This window comes from Cynoglossus semilaevis, chromosome 8 (genome assembly GCF_000523025.1).
Source record: "Cynoglossus semilaevis isolate Cse_v1.0 chromosome 8, Cse_v1.0, whole genome shotgun sequence".
Taxonomy (NCBI): Eukaryota; Metazoa; Chordata; class Actinopteri; order Pleuronectiformes; family Cynoglossidae; genus Cynoglossus; species Cynoglossus semilaevis.
In genome coordinates this window covers 16,363,856-16,377,039 of record NC_024314.1, presented here as the reverse complement: position 1 = coordinate 16,377,039, position 13,184 = coordinate 16,363,856, and the positions used below count along the sequence as shown (strand labels likewise).

At 44.9% G+C, this 13,184-nt stretch overlaps 1 protein-coding gene across 1 annotated transcript in view; it reads left to right on the top strand.

The window, feature by feature from the left end:
• Positions 1-13,184, top strand: part of LOC103382463 (filamin-C-like) — a 48,555-nt gene that overhangs the window by 30,695 nt on the left and 4,676 nt on the right. The window contains 32 exon segments of the mRNA XM_017034564.2: positions 1,100-1,237; positions 1,328-1,454; positions 1,595-1,731; positions 1,844-2,037; positions 2,121-2,234; positions 2,327-2,470; positions 3,076-3,199; positions 3,272-3,432; positions 3,509-3,599; positions 3,712-3,884; positions 3,963-4,080; positions 4,177-4,439; positions 4,584-5,181; positions 5,265-5,438; positions 5,530-5,692; positions 5,778-5,938; positions 6,027-6,194; positions 6,603-6,726; positions 6,812-6,968; positions 8,528-8,717; positions 8,798-8,821; positions 8,907-9,154; positions 9,970-10,062; positions 10,433-10,532; positions 10,704-10,844; positions 10,936-11,064; positions 11,145-11,318; positions 11,601-11,762; positions 12,229-12,432; positions 12,516-12,668; positions 12,753-12,875; positions 13,009-13,184. The exon segment at positions 13,009-13,184 is cut by the window's right edge and continues 35 nt beyond it. Of these exon segments, the coding sequence (XP_016890053.1) occupies positions 1,100-1,237; positions 1,328-1,454; positions 1,595-1,731; positions 1,844-2,037; positions 2,121-2,234; positions 2,327-2,470; positions 3,076-3,199; positions 3,272-3,432; positions 3,509-3,599; positions 3,712-3,884; positions 3,963-4,080; positions 4,177-4,439; positions 4,584-5,181; positions 5,265-5,438; positions 5,530-5,692; positions 5,778-5,938; positions 6,027-6,194; positions 6,603-6,726; positions 6,812-6,968; positions 8,528-8,717; positions 8,798-8,821; positions 8,907-9,154; positions 9,970-10,062; positions 10,433-10,532; positions 10,704-10,844; positions 10,936-11,064; positions 11,145-11,318; positions 11,601-11,762; positions 12,229-12,432; positions 12,516-12,668; positions 12,753-12,875; positions 13,009-13,184 (5,246 nt within the window).

The following is a 13,184-nucleotide window of genomic DNA, read 5'->3' as shown; positions in this document are numbered from 1 at the left end:
ATCGGGGTGTGGTGGCGGTGTGATGGCGGTGTGAGCGCGGTGTGATCGTGGTGTGAGTGTGGTGTGATCGTGGAGATGTGCGGTTGACAAAGTGGAGTAAACTCCCGCAAGAAACAACTTTTTATAAAGCTATTTTTTTTACTTCCTATTACTACATTTTTTATATAAATAAGATAATAATAATAAGATTTACTGAAATAATAAATTAGGTTATAGTCCAACCCACTTGATTCAGTTACGACATGTGGTACAAATAGAAATAAAAAAATAGATAACCAAGGGAAACCAATACAATGTAGATACAAATAGAAATTTTACAAAAAAAAAAAAAAAATACAAAAAAAAAATTCCTTAAAAGTAGACTTTTCTCAGTGTTCAATACCTGATCCATTATTTAAAAAGATGTAAAATGGTTGTAATTTTTGTTTAATTTGCTATTGGGAAATATACGTACAATTAAATCCATAAAAGAATGCGACAACAAAAAATGAAAAAAAAAATAATAATAATAATTAGCTTTCACCAGGAGACTTCTAGTCTAATTTTGTGGCTCAACCTGAGGTGGTGACCACATCTGATGAACATTAAATTCATAAATTAAACATTTATTTTTTTAATGTTTTTTTAAACAGGAAGTTGTTTTCTTAAAGTAAAACGAGCAAAAAAGTTGACCTAAAAATGAACGTACCACTTATTTTATAAATCAGTCACTACTGTGTGTGTGTGTGTGTGTCACGCTTGTGTGTGCGTGTGTTTACGTGAAACATTTCTTCACGCCATCTGTGTTTGAGATTTCAGTGAATTATTACACACACACACAGACTCCACTGTCTCCACTGTCTCCACTGTCTCCACTGTCTCGGTCATGTCTTCACCTCCTCGTGCTTCAGCTCCTCCTCGTCTCCTCCTGCAGGCTCTGACCACCGTCTGTAGTCTCTCTGAGACCGTCTCTGACCCGGCGTCCTCTGGACTCCTTCTTTATCTTCACTGCTTCTGTCAGCGCTCACTAACACACGAGCCGCGGCCTGTGATCCTAACGTTGACGCTGCTGCTCTCAGTCTAACCCATGGCCTGCGTCTCTCTCTGATTGATCCTCTAGCGTGTAACCCAAATGCTTGCCGGGCGTCGGGCCGAGGTCTGCAGCCCAAGGGCCTGAGGATCAAGGAAGTGGCCGATTTTAAAGTTTACACAAAGGGAGCGGGCAGCGGAGAGCTGAAGGTCACTGTGAAAGGACCAAGTAAGGCGTACACAGATCAAGCCAATGCATGGTATTTTTTTAACCTCAAACTGGAATCTGACTGTGATTGATGTTGTATTGTGACACCAGAGGGCCTCGACGAGCCAGTGAAGATTCTGGAAATGGAAAACGGCCTGTATGAGTGCAATTACTACCCTGTCATGAAGGGAAAATACGTTGTTACCGTCACATGGGGCGGACACAGCATCCCACGGAGGTAAGTTTCCTTTTTGCGCCTGAATTTATTTTAACCACATTTTATCATAATACACAATTGTTAGAGCCTCAATACACACCCTGTGGTACTCCATAGGAATTACATTTTCTTTGATGTGATCAATAATCTTTTTTTTTCAGTCCATTTGAAGTGTATGTGAGTGAGGAGGCGGGTCCTCAGAAGGTCAGGGCCTGGGGTCCAGGTTTGGAGACAGGCATGGTGGGAAAAAGTGCAGACTTTGTCGTAGAAGCTATTGGGACAGAGGTGGGAACACTTGGTAAGACACTTTAAGATACAGTAAAAAAAAAATACTGAAAATGGTAAAAGTCAAATCTCACATCATCAGCATACAGTAATAAATCAATACTGTTCAACCGGTGTGTTCACAGGTTTCTCCATCGAGGGACCTTCTCAGGCAAAGATCGAATGCGATGATAAAGGCGACGGGTCGTGTGACGTTAGATATTGGCCGACCGAGCCTGGCATGTATGCAGTTCATGTCATATGTGACGATGAGGACATTAGGGACAGTCCCTTCATGGCTCACATCCTCCCTGCAGCCAATGATGTTTTCCCAGAAAAAGTAATTCAAATATCCACAGTTAAGGAAGGTTACCGTGCTGTTGTTGGTAAACTGTGACAATGTGAATCTTCTCAAACCTTCAGGTGAAATGCTACGGTCCTGGTCTGGAACCTCTGGGCTGCATCGTCAACAAACCTGCTGATTTCACCATCGACACCCACGGAGCCGGCCACGGCGAGTTGCGGCTCTACGCCCAGGTGATGATTCAACGACTCTGAGTCGGGTCATAATCTAACATTTATATCCCGTCTGTAATTCCAAGGACAACTATATTTTCCTTGGTTTCCAGGATGCGGAGGGTTTCCCAATCGATATCCAGATCACGGACAATGGAGACAGCACCTACTTCTGTGTTTACATTCCCTCCAAGCCCATTAAACACACCATTATCATCACCTGGGGGGAAGTCAACGTCCCCAACAGCCCCTTCAGGGTAAACACTGACCCACTGAGTACACCATGAACCACAGTTTAAACACCAAGGCAGCATTTATTTGATGTACACCATGAACCACAGTTTAAACACCCATCTGTCAGAGTGACAGATGGGTTGACAGTCTACAGCAGTCTATAGTCCCCAACATTTTTGTACCAAGGACCTTCCATTGTTGAAGGATCATTACATTTTCAAAATAAAACATCTTTCAGACTTTATTCTGTATCAGAGTCTGAATTTTGAAACATTGACAGAAAAAAAAGTAAAGGGATATGACTGGATTTTTAAAAATTAATTAAAATATTAAAACTAAAGTACATTTTTTCACTGTGTACTACTGCGGCCCAGTAGCAAATGACCTACGGACTGGCACCGGTCTCCCGGCCAGGGGTTTGGGACACCTCGTCTATAGGACTGAGGGGTTTGTACTGTAGCTAAGGTAGAGAACATGAGCTTAACAAACAAAGAATACTTGACTTAGAGGGTAATGAGTTAAAGCATCAACTTTGGGCTGGTTTGGAGATGAGACTTAAAGGACAGATCGAAATGAAAATCCCAAGACAATTGTAACGTCATTGATACTGATGTTCTTCTACCACTAGGTGACCATTGGCGAGGGCAGCCACCCTGAAAATGTCAAGGTCTATGGTCCGGGTGTGGAAAAGTCCGGACTAAAAGCCAACGAACCAACATATTTTACGGTGGACTGCAGCGAGGCTGGACAGGGTCAGACATCGTTTTTGTTTGTTTATTCTTTTGTGTTTTGTTACCGTTAAATAAATCCTGTTTTACCTGCAGGGGACGTCAGCATCGGGATCAAATGTGCTCCAGGCGTGGTTGGACCTGCTGAGGCTGACATCGACTTTGATATAATAAAAAACGACAATGACACCTTCACAGTGAAGTACATGCCCCCAGGGCCGGGCCAGTACACCATCATGGTGTTGTTTGCTGACCAGGTAACTGTGCCTTCACCGTCCTCTGAAAACCCAACAATAACATGACTCTCACAGCTTACACTTCTCATCGGAACAGGAAATACCCATCAGCCCCTTCAGAATAAAAGTCGATCCTTCACATGATGCAGCAAAAGTCAAAGCAGAGGGACCGGGACTCAGCAAGACAGGTCAAGAACATGGATCTACACAAACACAAACATATGAGAAACATGACTGAACTACGGACCGGGGGTGGGATGAGGGGCTTTGGTTTGACCTAACGTCTCTGTCTTTGTCCAGGTGTGGAGGTGGGTAAACCCACTCACTTCACCATCTACACTAAAGGAGCCGGGAAAGCCACGCCTGAGGTGAACTTCACCTTCACGGGGACAAAAGGTGAAGTCGTAAAAGACTTTGAGATCATCGACAACCACGACTACTCCTACACTGTGCGCTACACAGCTGTACAGCAGGTACGACCTCCTGTTCAGATTGGTTTCACCTGAGTGGGATGTGAGACATGTGGACTGACCACTCTGTCTCTCTTTTAGGGCAACATGTCCATCTGTGTCTCCCATGGAGGAGATGCAATCCCCAAGAGTCCCTTTCTCGTCAGTGTGGCGCCACCCCTTGACCTCAACAAGGTCAAGGTTCAGGGGATGAATAACAGTTAGTGTCAATCAGTCCTTTTGACAAGTATTTCAGTGTCATTTGATCGTGGCCTCATTGTTTGTGCGTCTGTGTTTGTTTGTTTGACATATTTAGAGGTTGATGTTGGGAATGATCAAGAGTTCACCATCTGCACACGAGGAGCTGGAGGTCAGGGGAAACTGGAGGTCCGGATCACGTCCCCTTCACGGCGACCTATCCCCTGCAAGCTGGAGTCGGGCACAGCCAATGAGCTTCACACGGTGAAGTACATGCCCCCTGAGGAGGGAACGTACAGAGTGGACATCAGCTATGACGGAAACCCCATCCCAGGAAGCCCTTTCACTGTGGAGGGCGTGATGCCCCCGGACCCTTCTAAGGTGATTTCTCCTTGAAGATTCATTGTTAGACGCGGACCCTTCTAAGGTGATTTCTCCTTGTCGAAGATTCGTTGTTAGACTGTTGAAGAAATTGCAACACATTACCAACCATTGCTGCCATTTTTATTTCTTTAATGATTCCAGGTGAGGGCTTATGGTCCAGGTCTTCAGGGAGGTGTTGTGGGTAAACCTGCGCCATTTGCCATTGACACAAAGGGAGCAGGCACCGGTGGTCTGGGACTAACAGTGGAGGGTCCCTGTGAGGCCAAGATCGAATGTCAAGACAACGGAGACGGATCTTGTTCCGTGTCCTACCTGCCCACTGAGCCTGGAGAGTACACCATCAACATCCTCTTTGCAGATCAGCATATCCCCGGTTCCCCTTTCAAGGCTGTGGTGCAGTCCATGTTTGACCCGTCCAAGGTCACTGCCAGCGGACCAGGTCTGGAGCGAGGGAAAGTGAACGAGGCAGGATCCTTCACCGTGGATTGTTCCAAAGCCGGAGAGGCCGATCTCACCATTGAGATCATCTCAGACTCCGGAGCCAAAGCCGAAGTTCACGTCCAGAACAACGGTGATGGAACCTACTCCATCACCTACATCCCACAGTTCCACGGCATGTACACTATAACCATCAAATACGGAGGACACGCAGTTTCAAACTTCCCCATTCGCGTACAGGTCGACCCAGCCCTGGACACCAGTGGCGTGAAGGTCTACGGACCAGGAGTAGAACCCAGAGGTGAGAAGACTACGGAACCTAGGAGTAAGGCTTCATCAGGTTTGATTTGAATCCGTTTCATCTCTGGTTTGTCTGGTCCTCAGGGGTTCTCCGAGAAGTGACCACACATTTCACAGTGGATGCCCGGACCCTCTACAAGAGGGGGGGCAGCCAAATCAAAACCTCCATCTCCAACCCCTCAGGTGCCAACACAGATACTTACATCACAGACAAAGGTGACGGCACCTACAGAGTGGAATATACGGCGTACGAAGATGGTGAGGATTGACCATGATATGTTAATGTTTACTATGAAGCGATTAAATGATAAGAAACCGTCAAAAATGTCATGTCACACTGTGTTTACAGGTCTGCATCTTATCGAAGTTACCTTTGATGAAGTCTCCGTACCAAAGAGCCCGTTCAGGGTGTCAGTGACCGAGGGTTGTGACCCCAGTCGAGTCCGAGCATATGGTCCAGGTCTGGAGGAAGGACTCGTCAACAAACCAAATCGCTTCACTGTTGAGACCAGGTGAGTTCTTCATTTCTGACAGACTATATCTTTTTTTTATTTCTTTTTTTTAGTCTAACTTTCCTCAGTCCTGTTTTGTTGTCAGGGGTGCTGGCACCGGTGGCCTCGGCCTTGCCATTGAGGGTCCGTCTGAGGCAAAGATGTCCTGCAAGGACAACAAAGACGGCAGCTGCAGCGTGGAGTACATCCCCTTCACTCCTGGAGAGTATGATGTCAACATTACTTTTGGAGGCCTTCCTATCCTAGGTGATGGTTCACTCCCTATCAAAACCCACGACTCCTGGTGACCTTTAACCTTTAACAGAGACATGACCGAAACCTGTGTGTATTGCAGGGAGTCCGTTCCGGGTCCCAGTGAGAGACCTGGTGGACCCTAGTAAAGTGAAGTGTTCAGGTCCAGGGTTGGGCAGTGGTGTCCGAGCTCACGTCCCACAAACCTTTACTGTGGACAGCAGCAAAGCAGGAGTGGCCACACTGGAGGTCCTGCTCTATGGGCCAACAGGTAAGACGTCCTGTCCTCTGGTGATGCATTTACTGGAAGGATGTCTGACAATACTGGCCGACCGATGTTAGCATAATTATGTAATATCTGTTAAAATTGTTATCGTTTTGAAAACCCGATAACGCAATGCCGTTTCGCCAAATGATGTGTGACCCCAAAAAACGGCTTTATATTAAAATGAAAGTCACTAGGTGGCAGTATTGCAGCTCATTTTTTTAATCTATTCTGAGAATCAGGAGGTTGTACGCAGAATCGGTTTTATCGGTTTATATCGGAATCAAAAATTAAGTGTTTGGGCAATATCAGCATATCGGACTTTGTCAAAGAGTAACTACCGTACATCCCTTATTTCTGTCTTGTACTTCTGAAGAATTCAACTTTTCAATCTTACCTTTGGTTTCTCTGCAGGTGTTGCAGAACCAGTCAGCGTCACTGACAACGGTGAAGGGATTCACACAGTAAACTATACTCCTGCCAACGATGGTCCGTACACTGTATGTGTGAAGTATGCTGAACAGGAGGTTCCTCGCAGGTCAGTAGCGTTAGCTAACATAGCAGGAGTGTATATTTTTCCCCAGTCCAGGAAGTCTTAACATCTTTACGCTTTTCTTCTTCAGTCCTTTTAAAATCAAGACACTACCAGCTCATGATGCCAGCAAAGTTCGAGCCAGTGGTCCAGGTCTAAATGCGTCCGGGGTTCCTGCTAGTCTGCCAGTTGAGTTTACCATCGATGCCCGAGATGCTGGAGAAGGACTGCTAACAGTCCAGATTTTGGTGAGTCACAATACTGTAGTTTTTCAAAATGGCTGACACAACAAATGTTCACATTGCGTCTGTGCCGACTGCTTATAAACACTAGTGTGATTGTTGGATTGGTCACGTTAACCAGAGAACTACACCTCAGGGACTGATGCTAAGCTAATGAAATCACAGTAATGTTTGAACAAAATGTAAAAATCAGGTGAAACACACAAATACCACAAAGTCTGGAGGTCATTCAGCAATAACCTCCTCAGAAGGTGGTGTGTGTTCATTGGTCCACAACACTTTTTTTCACCTCGTCACCTTGGACTTAGAACACTTCCTGTTTGTTGACACCTCAGAATTAGCTTGTTGTGAGGAAAGTGTTGTAGCGTCATGATCAAGACTGAGTCTGTGTCACTGACTCTTTAACCCTCATTCACACTCTCCATGTGACGTCCTGGTCTGCTGTTGGGCACCGCCAACACCACTGCTGCGTCAGGGTCCGGACGGAAGCAGGCGTGAGGCCTCTGTGTTTGTGGAGGAGTGGGGCAGGAGGGTGTGGGAGAGTCACATAGTAAAGAGAACCATCCCCTTCAGTATTCTGACCAGAGGCTGCGTAAGGCCGCACTTCCTCACCCCAACCCCAACCCAAACCCCTTTCATTCCATTTGTCCTAACCCTCTAATACAGGGGTGTCAAACTCGTTTTGGTTCAGGGACCGCATACAATCACACCAGTACAATCACAACATAATTAATTATAAATAACAAAAAGTCCATCTGTTTCCCGTTTTATAAATAACAAAAAGTCCATCTGTTTTCCTGTTTTCATGCAAAAATGACAAAAATGAAAATGTATTATTTTATTTGAAAAATTCATCAAGCTGGCCGGATTAAAACCTCAAGCGGACCGGTTTTGGCCTGCGGGCCGTATGTTTGGCACCCCTGCTCTAATAGATTCCTGTGGTTGTTAGTTCTCCACTAACTGGAGTGCTGAGGAAATTGCCTCCCTCTGTTGACCCAGTAGTTAGACCCTGTGTGACATCAGAGTGCTGTGATCACCACTAGTCTCCACCCCGGCAGACATTCAGTCCAAGGTCCAGTCCCTCTCTGGTCTGGACTTCAGTTCAGATGTCCACTAGTGCTTCTAGATCTGTCAATCTAGCCCAGCCTGCTGACCAGTAACTAATCTAATACCTAGTCCAGACTTCAGTCCTTAGAGTAGACCTGTCTGTAACAGTGGTCTACATGCCGATCCGTTATCTAGGTTACCTCGGGACTTGCATCCCATCTGTTAGGTGCACAGATAACACATCGCTTCATGTGTTCGTTTGTCTTGAACCTTCATGTTTGGTCTCCTCATCCTCCTCCCGATCTGTTCTGCGTCTGCAGCAGATTGCAGATCATCTCCTCATCAACTTAATGACCCGCTGATGAGTTATTAACACGTGATGTCTCACTCAGCTGGTTCATAAATCAGGAATATGTCTCGTGATTCATGGTTCAGTTGATAACTTCCGTTAGAGACCGCTGACGTTCGGTACCGCTAACCACTGATGTGACCACTAAAATATACCTGTACAACTCCAGGATCCCGAGGGAAAGCCCAAGAAGGCAAACATCAGGGACAACCGGGACGGAACGTACACCGTTTCCTACGTTCCTGATATGACAGGACGCTACACCATTACGATCAAATATGGCGGAGATGAGATCCCGTACTCACCGTACAGAATCCATGCTTTGCCCACCGGTGATGCCAGCAAGTGTCTGGTCACAGGTCAGGTTCATCCACCACTTATCTGTTGACCAATCCAATTACACCTGAAACTGAAACTGACTCTTGTTGTTTTCTTACAGTGTCAATCGGAGGACATGGACTAGGTACCTTTGTCTATTTATTGCTGTCAACGTAAACATTTATCACGTTTATAAACCGTTTTAAGACCCGTTTCCCTGTATTTTACAGGATCAGGTATCGGACCCATGATCCAGATTGGTGAGGAAACTGTCATCACTGTTGATGCAAAGGCTGCTGGGAAAGGTAAAGTCACCTGCAAGGTGTCAACTCCTGATGGGGCGGAGCTTGACGTGGACGTGGTGGAGAATTCAGACGGGACTTTTGACATTTACTACACTGCCCCCGAGCCTGGGAAATATGTCATCACCATCAGATTTGGAGGCGAACACATTCCCAACAGCCCCTTCCATGTAGTGGTGAGTTGATGAGCTGCCATGAACCAGACTTGGTGAGTTGATGAGCTGCCATGAACCAGGGTTGTTAGCCTGGACTGGCTAACGATTATATTAGCATGATAGTTAGACTGCGATTAATACTATACTGTACACTACTGTACGATTATATTAGCATGATAGTTAGACTGTGATTAATACTATACTGTACACATGTTGTTACTTGTTACAGTAAACATTAGATGACATAAATGTTTCTGTTCCAGGTTAAACATTAGCCTCAGTGTTGTTGTGTTAGTGTTAGCATCGTGATTTTTTTTTACATACTGTTAAAGTGTTTGTAGTTATATTAGGGAAGAATATTGAATTGTACTGTAATGCTAATGTTGTGAGCATTAAACTTGGTGCAACAGTATTAGCATAGTGGTGTTAGCATAACTGTTTTTTGAGTGTTATTGTGTTAGCATCCTAAACTAGTTATTTTACGTCTTGCAGTGTTTTTGATTATTTTTTGGCTAATCTTTAGCTTTTTTTAAGGCTAAGTTTTTGTTATTTTCTTAGGAAACTTTTTGCATTACATAAACCAGCTATACATTAATAAACAGCTTCTCTAGCCTAAATATTTCCACTGCAGATGAGTAGTTTCTGTAATAACTGTAAGCTATTTTAGTTTTGCTGACTTGGCTTAGTCTTACATTTTTTTCATGTTGATATAATATACAGTTAGCTGCATATGACCGTGTTGATGTGTGGATAACAATGAGTTGTTTCATGTAACAGTGTGTTTAACGGTGTGTTTAACGGTGTGTTTAACAGTGTGTGGGATTGTTTTCTGTCAGGCATGTGATAGCGTCCCTCTAATCGAGGAACCATGTGACCAGCTTCAGTTGCATCAGCACTACTCTTCGTATGTGGGCTACGCCCCTGAATGGGTACATGGAATAACACAACTCTTGATTATTACTACATACTGTATAATATCCTATACAATATCAAATATCTTCTTTATCAAACCCCCATTGTTTTAAGTTGTATTCTGTGTAGTGTATTCTACTCTCCTCAGCTCTGAGTTTTTACCCTCATGGTGACCTCGCATGTTGATTTTATCTGATCAATAGCATGAATTTAACATACCTCAGATTTCTGATTCCACACTTTTCTCTCTCTCTGTGTCTCTGAGGTTCAGACCTCTGAGCCTCTCTGCTGCCCTCCTGTGTTTCCTCCTGTGCCTCATCTTTCTGGCTGATTTTCAGAGTTCAGTATGGTTACACTTTTTCTGTCTTTTTTTTCTTTTTTGTTTAGGCCACTGATGAACCCATCACCCCTGTAGATGGGATGGAGCCTGTGCTCCGCCCTTTTAGTCTGGTTATTCCCTTCACTGTGCAGTCAGGTGAAATTACAGGTGAGGGTGTTTTGGGAATTCTTTGGGAAGTCATATTACAGGTGAGGGTGTTTTGGGAATTCTGCCAAAAGTCATGAATTAATATTGTATTTCGTATTTGGCTTTGCTTAATATACGCTTCTACATGTACGCCATGGTGATAAAAAATATTTCCTGTTTGCGACATGTCAGGTGAAGTTCGAATGCCGTCAGGTCGAACCACCTGGCCACACATTACAGACAACAAGGATGGTACTGTCACAGTGAAGTACTCCCCAACTGAACGAGGTCTTCACGAGATGGACATTAAATATGATGGAAACCACATCCCAGGTAATAACGTTGAGAATAACACGTTGCAGAATCGTCTGCAAACGGGTTGACTTTGGAAACAGACCATGGTGTTCTTTTGTTCCTGCTGCAGGAAGTCCTCTCCAGTTCTATGTTGATGCCATCAACAGTGGTCATGTGACAGCCTACGGTCCTGGTCTGACCCATGGTACCATAAACAGACCCGCAACATTCACAATTGTGACAAAAGATGCTGGAGAAGGTAATAGATCACTTTTATGTGCCACTTAAATTGTATGTTTAAAGAAACAGGCTCACGATGTTTACATTCCCTGGGCGCAGGTGGTCTCTCACTGGCCGTCGAAGGTCCGTCCAAAGCTGAGATTAGCTGTAAAGACAACAAAGATGGAACCTGCACTGTGTCCTATCTGCCCACCGCAGCTGGAGACTACAACATCATTGTCAAGTTTGATGACAAGCACATCCCCGGCAGTCCTTTCACGGCCAAGATCACTGGTGAACAACTGTTTCTCGTTTGTCCCCACATCTGTCTTTACTGTGTGTGCGTACGTATTGTTGTTAGAAAGTGAAGCCACATGCCTCGCTGTTCAAGCCTTTGTATCCGTTTATTGTGTCCACATGTTCCTTTCTTTTCAATGTGGTATCTCAGAATTTCCTTGTTTTTTAAATTTGGTACAGACGTTAAGTTTTAAAACTAACTTTAAAATACGAGGAGGTGCTCACATTTCTTTGGACCGTCTTATGTCTTAAACCTTTATTGTTGACATCATCTCACAGGTGATGAATCAATGAGAACATCTCAGCTCAACGTCGGCACAGCCACAGATGTCTCCCTGAAGATCATGGAGACAGATCTGAGCAGTCTGACAGCCACCATCAGAGCACCATCTGGACACGAGGAGCCTTGTCTGCTAAAGAGACTTCCTAACCGACACATCGGTAAAGTATTTACCGTATTTTCCCGACTATAAGTCGCACCAGCCAAGAAATGCGCAATGAAGAAGAAAAAACCCATATATAAGTCTTTCTGGAGTATAAGTCGCACCAGTGCCCTCTAGTGGCTGTCAGTGTGAAAATAACAAACATGTAAATTTTCACTGGTACAGGATTAGCAGATACTGGTACACAAGCTTACAGTGCCCTCTAGCGGCTGTCAGTGTGGAAATAATAATAATAATCATATTAGCGGCTGTCAGTGTGAAAATAATAATAACAATTATATGAAATTATATATTTTAATACGTATATGTCGCACCTGAGTATAAGTCACAAACCCAGCCAAAGGATGAAAAAAAGTGCGACTTATAGTCCCGAAAAAAAACGGTACTCACAGAAGGAACAAGAATGTAACGTCACTAATATCAAGTGAAATGAACTACTTAGGAATTTCTTTTGATTTCTACAGGAATTTCGTTCACGCCGAAGGAAGTGGGTGAACATGTGGTCAGTGTGAAGAAGAGCGCAAAACACGTGACCAACAGTCCCTTTAAGATCATGGTGGGTCAGTCAGAGATCGGCGATGCCAGTAAGGTGAAGGTCTATGGTCAGGGTCTGGTGGAGGGACACACCTTTGAGGTGGCAGAGTTCATGGTGGACACGAGGAACGCAGGTGAAGATGAATTGATGATGCAGCTGTCGTTCACCACCAACGCAGTTCTATGAGTTTACTTAACGTAAACCATGTGGTCCTAGGCTACGGCGGCCTGGGTCTGTCCATCGAGGGTCCAAGTAAGGTGGACATTAACTGTGAAGATGTGGATGACGGGACGTGTAAAGTCACCTACTGTCCTACCGAACCTGGAAACTACATCATCAACATCAAGTTTGCTGACCAGCACGTACCAGGTACACAGCCGACACGTGAATGGCTCAGATTGTGGTCCAGTATTCTGATTCTCTACGGTCCTAAGATTTAATTTGTTTCTTCAGGAAGTCCATTCACTGTGAAGGTGTTTGGTGAAGGTCGGATGAAGGAGAGCATCACCAGGAAGCGTCAAGCTCCGTCCATTGCAACAGTTGGCAGCACTTGTGACCTCAACCTAAAAATACCAGGTGAGATGTGACGTTCACGGTGTCCTCTTGTGTCCACACTTGTCTTCTGCTCTTCCTCCTCTTTCACCCCTGCGCCTCCTCTTGGTCTGTTTCCTCCTGTCAAACCTTTCCCGCTTCTACATCCTTGCCTCAGGAAACTGGTTTCAGATGGTGACAAACCAGGAGCGTCTGACTCGTACGTTCACGCGCAGCAGCCACACCTACACTCGCACCGAGAGGACGGAGATCAGCAAAACCCACGGTGGGGAGACCAAGAGGGAGGTCCGTGTGGAGGAGAGCACGCAGGTTGGAGATCCATTTAGGGACGTT